At 42.7% G+C, this 9,506-nt stretch overlaps 2 protein-coding genes across 8 annotated transcripts in view; one reads left to right on the top strand and one right to left on the bottom strand.

Annotated features, from left to right (window-relative positions):
- Nucleotides 1–981: 981 nt before the first annotated feature.
- On the top strand, nucleotides 982–7,843 carry setd6 (SET domain containing 6, protein lysine methyltransferase). Its single transcript, XM_071538435.1, has 9 exons — nucleotides 982–1,111; nucleotides 2,345–2,425; nucleotides 2,764–2,908; nucleotides 3,350–3,491; nucleotides 3,874–4,068; nucleotides 4,196–4,340; nucleotides 5,312–5,492; nucleotides 5,677–5,813; nucleotides 6,252–7,843. Exons 1-9 carry the CDS (start codon nucleotides 1,085–1,087, stop codon nucleotides 6,600–6,602), a joined length of 1,404 nt encoding a protein of 467 aa, XP_071394536.1. The 5' UTR covers nucleotides 982–1,084; the 3' UTR covers nucleotides 6,603–7,843.
- A 150-nt stretch (nucleotides 7,844–7,993) lies between these two features.
- The window catches only part of cnot1 (CCR4-NOT transcription complex, subunit 1), a 28,790-nt gene continuing 27,277 nt past the window's right edge, over nucleotides 7,994–9,506 (bottom strand). For all 7 annotated transcript variants that reach the window (XM_071538429.1, XM_071538427.1, XM_071538431.1 and 4 more), the window contains exons 48-49: nucleotides 9,230–9,364; nucleotides 7,994–8,976 (exon numbers count right to left, since the gene is read on the bottom strand). In XM_071538429.1, the coding sequence (XP_071394530.1) occupies nucleotides 8,898–8,976; nucleotides 9,230–9,364 (214 nt within the window). In that variant the 3' untranslated portion in view covers nucleotides 7,994–8,897. The remainder of the gene's footprint in view (nucleotides 8,977–9,229; nucleotides 9,365–9,506) is intronic.

Here is a 9,506-nt window from a genome sequence, read left to right as displayed (position 1 = left end):
GCTGATGTATTTGCCTTGATTTGCAACCTGTGTAACAGCTGAAAGATATCTATTAATTATATTCAATTATTTTGGAGCCTATACTGTAGATCTCTCTGATCATGTTCAATTAATAAACTGGGAGAGGATCTGGAAAAACAGGTGATCCATTTCAAGTTCATACACAGATACTACTTAACCCCAAAGAGAAGATACTCTAGGCATCTTATTTCATCACTTAATTGTACTTAATGTTATTTAAACCATTATATGATGTGGGAATGTCCTCTTGTTAGATCTTTCTGGAAGAAAGTAACTGATTTCCTATCTATGACTACAATACAATACAATGCAATACAATGCAATACAATGCATCTAATCCTCCACCTTTGGAAAATGTTAGTAATGAGGTGGCAACGTCCCCATGTTCTCCCAGTACAGAAATGGACTCAGTTGGTATCAGATATTTTAGTAATGTAATTATCTACAGCAAAACTCAATGGGGCTAGCTCTGAAACAATTGAGGTCTGGAGGAATATGATTACTACCGCAAGAGAGTGAATTCAGTAATTTGATTCAGTAAAGTGATTTGTAATCTCATTCTTAAAATGATTTTCAAGAATTTCTGCCTTCTGAAAGCTTTTTTTTTTTTTTATTGTTAAAGTAATTACAGATTGGACCTTGACTGTAGAGGGTTTTATAGATACATTTATCTATGTATGTGTGTATATACAGTATATTTTCTGTATTTACATTGTTTAAGGGTGATAGCATGAGGGGAGGGGGAAGAAGGAAACTAATGCTAAACAAATACAAAATTAAATGTATGTGACAAAATCTGCCCCCCCCCCCCCCTGTAAAACAATATCATAAGAAAGAAAAAAAAGATATCTATTAAAACGTCTTGTCTGCATGTTGACCTGCAGGAGGGGTTGTGAGGTCACTGATTGGTCGGATGTATGTGGCTGCATGTCCACCGCCTACAAGCCTCCATTTTGGTCAAACCTAGCACATGTGTTGCTTTAGTCCGCATGCTCCTGAGACAACGTTTCCCTGAGGCTAGCTGGGCACCTGACAAGACCGCGTTGACTCTTGGACTCTCAAAATGGCAACAGAGGCAAAAAGACCCAAGGTTAGAATTTAGCGTTAATCCATTTTAACCGAAGAACGACGCTGATTTTGCTTGAGCCATTATTTGTGCGTGTATGTAGGTTAGCTGTTAGCTAGCCCCAGTAAGTTACACGCTGCTGTCTTTCTCTACGTAGCAGCGGTCTCCTTAGCTAACGTTATCTTTACAGGCTTTTCACACTGCACCGGTGCAGTCCTTCTTCCGTAGCCCTGGACTAACAGTTGACACAGGCAAATTGGACAGTATAAAGGGCTACAGTCGTATAACCCCGACTTTAGCCCAGGGCTATCTGAACCTTCTCCGGAGCAGGGTTATCTCCAGAAACTCACTTAAAAACAGGGCTATCTATTGGTTGAGTAGAAAGGGGTTACGCTAACTCAAGTCCAGCTGTTAGCCAAGATAACCATGCTAAGCAGTCCATTTCTTAAGGATGGATAATGTTAACTAACGTTAAGTAAAGACAGCGGACAAGAGACAAACAGCAGCAACGGCGTCACTGGCTAAAGGAAACAGCCATGGACAGCACGGTTTCCTAGCAACAGCGCACACAAGTCCTCCTTAGGTCAGATAGCTCTGGGCTAAAGTCAGGGTTAACCCACTTCTTTTTTTCAATTTGCCTGTATGAAAAGTCGTATATCATTATTGCTGAGGAAGAGAAACAGTGCAAATGGAGAGCCAGACTTTGAACGATTATGGGTGACTGCAGTGTTGCCTAGAAGTTTGACATCTTGTCTAGCCTACCTGTATCTGTATTTGTGTGAACTAGCTCATCTTATCTATTAATATCTTGCATATTGGTTGGGATTGTGATAGTTGTCATTGATGGTACCAGTTTGGTAGTGTGGACAGGCCTTCATTCTAGAACTAAATCTATTTAGTTTTCATGTGGCTTTTTGTTTGATTATGGATTGATAGGTTGCTTGTTTGTTATAATAATGGCAAATTAAAACATCGGATTGGCAGGCTAGCTGGTAATCATTCCATCATTTATTATATCATGACACCATAACAAATCATCATCTTTTATTTACAATCATACATACTTCATAAAAGTTAACTAAAGTTACACAGCAGGCTACCTTGGATTTGTCACATGATTGTTGAAATCATGTGGACTATCGAACAGTCAAGTACTTTGTCGCTGGCAGAGAACAGTCACACACACCTCCAGCCATATTCCTTTTTGTTGTTTTGGTGTTGATGATCTTTATATCCATGTGACCCCTTTGCTGACAGGTAGACAAAGGCTCAGAGCTCAAGCCTCTGCAGAACTTTCTACAATGGTGTGACCGAGTCGGCTTGGCACTCAGCAATAAGGTAATTGTTATTGCAACCTACACAATGATCTCAGACAGCCTGTATTAGTTAATCTGTCAAATCAACCTGTATATGTCTGTTTGTTGGTCATCCAGTCAGTCAGTCATTATTGTACTATGAGCTCTATGTATATCCCAGACTTGTGCAATCAATCATCCAGATTCATTAGTTTCTTCAGCTTTGAATCTTTCTGTCATTCAGCCAGCCAGCTATTCACTCACTTATTGACACACTCATTAATTATTGTCTCCTTAAACCTGTGATACACAGATCATTTCTTAGGTAATATAGGTGAGCGACATTGTGCCTTGTGCTGGACGTCTCTCTCTCCCTCCCAGGTGTACGTGAGCAAAGAGGGGACAGTGGCAGAGTATGGCATGCTGGCTAAGGAGGACATAGAGGAGGGGGAGGTTCTGTTCACCATCCCCAGATCCGCTCTTCTCCACCAGGGAACAACCAAGGTCTCTGCCCTGCTGGAACAAGGTGACAAGCAGGGACAGAAAAGCATGAATGGACCTATACTGATATTTAAGCATTGAAATTGTATCCTGATAGTACCATGCAGTCTTTTCCCCCTGGAATTGTTTCTTTGCAGGGAGGAAAGACTGTCTCCTTTTAACTGTCAGACACACTGTCTCTCTGTTGATCCATTTGCTCACATGCCCCACAGTTCTGTGTTTCTGTATTGATTATATATTGATCTTTGCAAACTCATACTGCAGCTATGTGTGCGCTCGAGGCTGATCTCTGTTTCTACCCCTCTCTCTCTCTCTCTCTCTCTCTCTCTCTCTCTCTCTCTCTCTCTCTCTCTCTCTCTCTCTCTCTCTCTCTCTCTCTCTCTCTCTCTCTCTCTCTCTCTCTCTCTCTCTCTCTCTCTCTCTCTCTCTCTCTCTCTCTCTCTCTCTCTCTCTCTCTCTTTCCCAGACAAGGCCTCCCTGGAGAACTCGTCGGGCTGGGTTCCCCTGCTGCTGGCTCTGCTGTATGAGTACACTAACCCGCAGTCCCACTGGAGTCCCTACCTCTCCCTCTGGACTGACTTCAGGGCGCTGGACCAGCCCATGTTCTGGTGAGGAACAATCTTCAATCAGTGTATACGTTTCCCAGGAAGAATGTCAGGTCAAAATTTCTACTAATTGATTGGCTTGAAAGTGACAGACAAAGGAGACTAATTTAACTTGATGTAGGTGTAAACTATATAAAGTTCCTCTTTTTTTATTTTGTCTCCATCCTTGGTGCTTTCCTTGGATTTTCTGTTGATGATGTTTGAGTTTCTACATGCCACTCTTTTCTTTGTGCAGCTATGATGGCTGTCACTGCTCATGCTAACTACCCAGTTCTTCTTCTGTTTATTCCAGACCTATCTAGCGTCTTAAAAGAAGACTCTGCTGCTGTCCTGCTGTCAGTATTTTAAGACTAGCATCCTTTACCGTAATTGATTATTGTTCCAGGTCCAAAGAGGAGAGAGACAGACTGTTGAGGGGAACAGGCGTTCCAGAGGCGGTGGACACAGACCTGGCCAACATCCAGAGGGAATACACAGACGTGGTCCTGCCCTTCATCAGCAGGCACCCTGATCTCTGGAACCCCAACACACACACCCTGGAGCTCTACACAAAGCTGGTGGCCTTTGTCATGGCCTACAGGTTAGCAGGCATGAGACGAACAACATTTGGATCTTCTTTGCCTTCATCATCCTTCTTTCGTCTCACTTGTGTCATCTGCTCCTTCCCCTCGGCCATCTCCTCTGTTTCTCCTTTGTTATCGCTGTAGTTTCCAAGAGCCCCAGGAAGAGGAAGAGGAAGAGGAGGAGGAGGAGGAGGAGGAGGAGAAGGCCCCCAACCCACCGATGATGGTTCCTATGGCCGACATGCTTAACCACGTGTCGAGTCACAACGCCAATCTGGAGTACACACTGGTGAGGGGACATGTCGGAAACAGGAAAACATATTTTTCAAATATATGCCATCCAGATCTCATGGTTTGCTGTTTGTTGTTTAGTCTGCAAGAAAAACATCTGGAATACACATCACTGAACCAGATCATTTCAGACCTGTCTATGCTGCCAGGCTAAAATCGATGGTGTCACTCACCGAGGTTAAAATTGGCAAATTTAATCAGAATATTGCTTGCTATGTAGATGGCTGTTATTCCTGAGCTCAGTAAAAAACAGTTCATCAAATACATTTAACTTAACTTCTATACATAGGGCAATATTTGCGCATACCAGCAGTCAGCGCTTTTAAGTCGTGGCAGAGCGGAGCTGCAGAAAAGAGAAAATCTCTCGTTTTGTTTTGTGAGGTACTGAGATTAGTTACAGTGCCCTCTGCTGGTCAGAAATTCAAACAACCGTAAAACTGATTTTGAAAAGGATTTTATTGCCGTTTTTTCCCCCCAGTTCTTCAAAATGTATTATCGGCGACCCAGAAAATCAGATCGGCGGCCGCCAGAAAATTCTTTATGCAGGGAAAACCCTGTACCAGTGTCAAGCCAGCCAGAGTAGGACCTCCAGTCACAATTCAAAATAAAACCCTTGTTGATGAACATATGTCAACATATGTAAAGTCCAAAGTGAAAATACTGATTATATAAGGACGGTTCTGTAGTAAGTCCATGCTGTTTTTTTTTTTATTGACAATAATTGAAAATCTATTTTCTTTTTCAAAACTAAAAAAAGTGCATCACAGTAACGGAGCCTGGGATTTCACTTTTCCAGTTGTGACAACACTGTCACTGTTGTGTCGCCATGACAAACCTTTGGTTGTCTGATTTGTGTGAGTGTCTTTTAGGAGCGTCCAAAGATGTCTCATAGTCTCATTCCCTTCTTTTTCTCTCCGTCTCATATCCTCTTCTCTCGTTCGTCCTCTTTACATTCGGTGTCTTTCTCAGGACAGTCTGAAGATGGTTTGCGTGCGCCCCATTAGAAAGGGGGAGGAGGTATTTAACACCTACGGGCAGATGGCCAACTGGCAGCTGCTGCACATGTACGGCTTCAGCGAGTCGTACTCCAGCAACAGCAACGACACGGCCGACGTCCCCATGACCAACCTCTACAGAGTCGCCACACAAGGTGACCGACTCCAACACCTTTACACTAGGCATTCAACCAGGGTGTCTAAAGTAAAAAGGTCCGGTGTGAAGGGGCTATCGTTGTCTCTTCCCTCCTTCCCTAAACCCTCTGTTCCTCTCTCTCCCTCTCCACCCCTCCCTTCCTCCCTCTTCATCTTCCCCTCTCCCTCCCGCTCTCCTCCCAGGCGTTCAGTCCGATTTGGATCGCCGGCTGGTGGAGGAGAAGTGGCGGATGCTGTGTCAGACGGTGGGAGAGAAAGGAGCCTTCATCTTCGGCAAGCAGGGCTGCCTCACAGACACGGAGCTACACACCACGCTCAAGGTAAGGGAACACACAGAACAGTGCTGTGTGTATTGTGTGCATTTGTACTGAACAAGCACTGAATACTGGAAAAACCTCCTTAAATGGCTCTGGCATTCATTTCCGTTCATGAAAAAAGCATCTCATGTCAGACAGGCTGCTCTTTGAGGCTTTGCTGTTATTGGAAACTTCACTGAATGCTTTGTTACTTTATACTGTATATAAATGTTTAAATATTTACCAGATTTCATTCCTGTAACACTGAAACTATCCATGGAAACCAGTACAGATGGCCTGCTCCATCTATTTTTAATGGAGAAGTCTATTAGTTTGAATTCCCATCACTTCTATCAAGGAAGCTACTTCTTTTTCACTGAAATGTGGATCAACACGTTAACAGAGGCCCATGTAGTTTTGTTCCCACTCTACTTCATCATCTCATACGCTCTCTGTCTCCAGGTGCTGTGCATGTCAGAGGAAGAGTTCCAGGAGTTCAGAAAGAACGAAGGATGGGAGGAAGAAGAAGAGGAGGAGGACGAGGAGGAGAAGATTTCCCTGGCTTTCTCCGACGAGGGTCTCCCCGGACTGAAGGCTCCGTGGCGGCGGCTCATCCACGCTGCGGCCCGTTTGACTCTGAATTCCTACGGAGATGGGGACGGGAAGGAGGGGGAGGGTGCGGACAGCGACCGGGTGCTAATAGAGGACAAGGTAGCGCTTGCGGGACTGAGCGGCAGGCAGCAGAGGGCGCTGCAGGTGCACTGCGGACAGAAGAGCATCCTGCACAGACTGATGGAGCTCACCGAGTCATGAGTGCAGCGACGGGGTGCGAAGGAGGCTGGAGCGTCTTCCTGTTTGCACTCTCAATATACACTGCTAGAAAGTGTTCATTCATATATTTTTGTATGATGGTTTTTTGTTTGCCGTTATCCTTATTGAAAACAAGGATATTCATGAAAAACACCAGGCCACCCCGAACTGAAATTGTGTGGTAGTGGCCATTGTTTGCCTTAGCTGTTGCCCTTTAAAATGTGTGCAGTGTTGTATAAATTCTGATCGTATTTATACATGCATGAGGGTTCCTGTCCTTGACTGACTGAAATGTTTTCATTCAGTTCATTGATGATCATGTGTTGAGTCTTTGTATGAGGGCCAAAATAAAACTGCCCAGTGGTTCTTCAATCAAAAAAAAAAAAAAATCCCAATCAGACATGATGGTTCAAAGCAGCTTTTCCAAAGGCTTCATCACTTATCTAAACCTTGAAAACAAAGTAGGAGTAATAACTCAACAAATGAATCTCATTGTTATGATTCTGACTGTTGCATATAATCAAACATCACCTTAGATGGATTTGTGTGATGAGGGCACCAGAGTGGGCCTCATCATTGCGTAGTCTCAAAGCTTTATTTTTGCCACTGCTGTGGCAGGGGGTCTACACATTGGTGCTGAAAATCAAACATTTAGATTTTAATGAGTAGTACTTGTCTGCATCTCTCATCAGCAATATGTTGTGAAAATAACTGATATACCTCCTGATCCGTTTTGCTATGTGAAAAACAGGCATTTTAATATTTTAAAAACCAGATATGCATGTCAAACTTGCTGTAGGAATACAGCCAAGAACCTATTCACATCAATCTCAAGGTTTATCAAAATGTGATTTCTACCTATGCACATCTAATGATCAATTTTGATCATTAGGTCTATACACAGTGCCAAAGTTTAACAATCATAGATAGTCTCAGGTTACTATATTTTACAGCTTAAACAAAATTAAAGTTCATTCACTTTGACAGTTATGTCATTTTCCAAGTCACAACTTTAGTTCTAGGACATTTCCAGGTTCTGTAGCCATGGGGATTTGTTTTGGATGAACTAGTTAAAATGTACATGATATACAGTACAACCATTTCCCCTTTTCTAATAAAAGCACAATACAGCATGTTTCAAAAGTAGGTATACAATTTTTAATAATGAAAAACAAAGCTGTTTAATTTGTCATTTTTTAACGTATTTAGTCATTTTAACAAAATATTTCAGCATTCAACAGTCCGTAACCAATAGGTATACCTGGAAACAGGAAAAATATGTAATACACAATGACTACTAATGTATATAAAAATGTATACCTACTTAAGAAACACTGGGTATATCAGCACTATATACAAGTTATTCTTGTGGTCCTAAATAAACACAAATGCAGTTCAGTTTGAATGCTTTATTTCCTGTATGTATGCATACTGCAGTTAAGTAGCAAGAACTAAAGGCAACTAGAAAGGACTACAAAATACAACACACGGACCAATACATTTACAAAACATTCAAAATCCTTACAAAATGGGCTGTATTGGTCCTTCTTTTGTTGTTCTTCAATTTGGATCTTTGTACAAATTGTCAAGATACGATTTCACCATCCTCACTTTCCACAATTTTACAAGTGCCAGGGAGAAGCTTTCAGAGCCAGTTTCAAATGGACATACCATCAGCAATTGTCTCCACCACCACACCCCACACACACCAGGAGTAGACCCCCCCCACCCCACCCAGGAGACTAAACTACACCTTCCTGTCCCACTTGGGGAAAAAAAAGGAATCAAATGAAAGTAGCAGGCAGCTTTTTTTTTCTTCAATCCTCTACCATTCAGCTTCTGAAAGCAAAAAAAAGTCAGAAAAATGCAAAAAAAAAAAAACTAGATCTTGTGGGAAGGGAAGCAAACCAAGGACTTTGGTAGTGAGTGAAAATATGTTTAGATGTCTTTACATGTCATGTTACATTTTATTGGACACGTTCATCGTTCTCCACTTTTCTACTCCCCCGCTCTCCCTTTTTTTTTCCTCAATATTTACATCAAAGCATCAAAAAAATTATATTAAACAGCATGTCCCAATCCATTCTCTCCATCTCAATTCAGCCCCAAGGGGGAGAAAAACAAAACAAAAATCAAACTCTTTAGATCTGTGAGCAGTAGTCCTTTTTTATCCACATTTAGAATGAGCGTCGCTGCCAGTTTGTCCAGTGCCAACAGTAAAGGAGGAGGTGTGTGTGTGTGGGGTGGGTCAAGGCCGCGGCATCTCTCCCATAGGCTCCAGGCTGGTCGGGACACAGGCTAGCTGGCACCAGTGCCTTCCATCACCTGCTGGGCCTGCTTCTGTCCCATGCAGCACTGCGCTACCGACTGGAACAGCCTGAGACGAGAGCGGAGCAGAGATGCAGGTAGAATACGCAGGAGGAGGAGAGGGACAGAACAGTAAACACGCTGATACCACAGGAGACGTCAATGTTGAGTAAAACATTTTAACCTCTAAAAGGACATAAGACATGTCCAAATAAAATGTTTAGCAATTCATTTCAATTTCTGATATACATCAGTGTAACCATGCAGTGGTGTACGAATGACGAGCATTAAGGGACAGCGAGTTGAAGAACAGAAAAACCTACTTTTCAATCTCGGGGGCACAGTGCACAAAGTCGTGGCTCCAGAACTTGAAGGCAGGATTCTTGATTAGCTCAATGAAGGTGATGAGAAGCCCCCAGGGGTGGGGCCTGTTCACTATCAGCCTCTCCAACAGAACCCTGCAGAGAAGGAGCCTGCTTTAGTCAACAGCACAACAGAGTGGACTGAAACATTAAAACTGGTTTTCAACAGGCAAGGTTGTCAAAGGCTGGATTTATTAGCTTCAACATGACAAAAGTGATCCTACTAAAATACTTTTAT

This window comes from Centroberyx affinis, unplaced genomic scaffold (genome assembly GCF_046629955.1).
Source record: "Centroberyx affinis isolate AG114_WGS23_722 - 3 ecotype Tasmania unplaced genomic scaffold, CSIRO-AGI_Caff_v1 ptg003272l_1, whole genome shotgun sequence".
In the NCBI taxonomy this organism is placed as follows: Eukaryota; Metazoa; Chordata; class Actinopteri; order Beryciformes; family Berycidae; genus Centroberyx; species Centroberyx affinis.
Note: the sequence above shows the minus strand (reverse complement) of the source record. Positions and strands in the feature narration are given on the sequence as shown.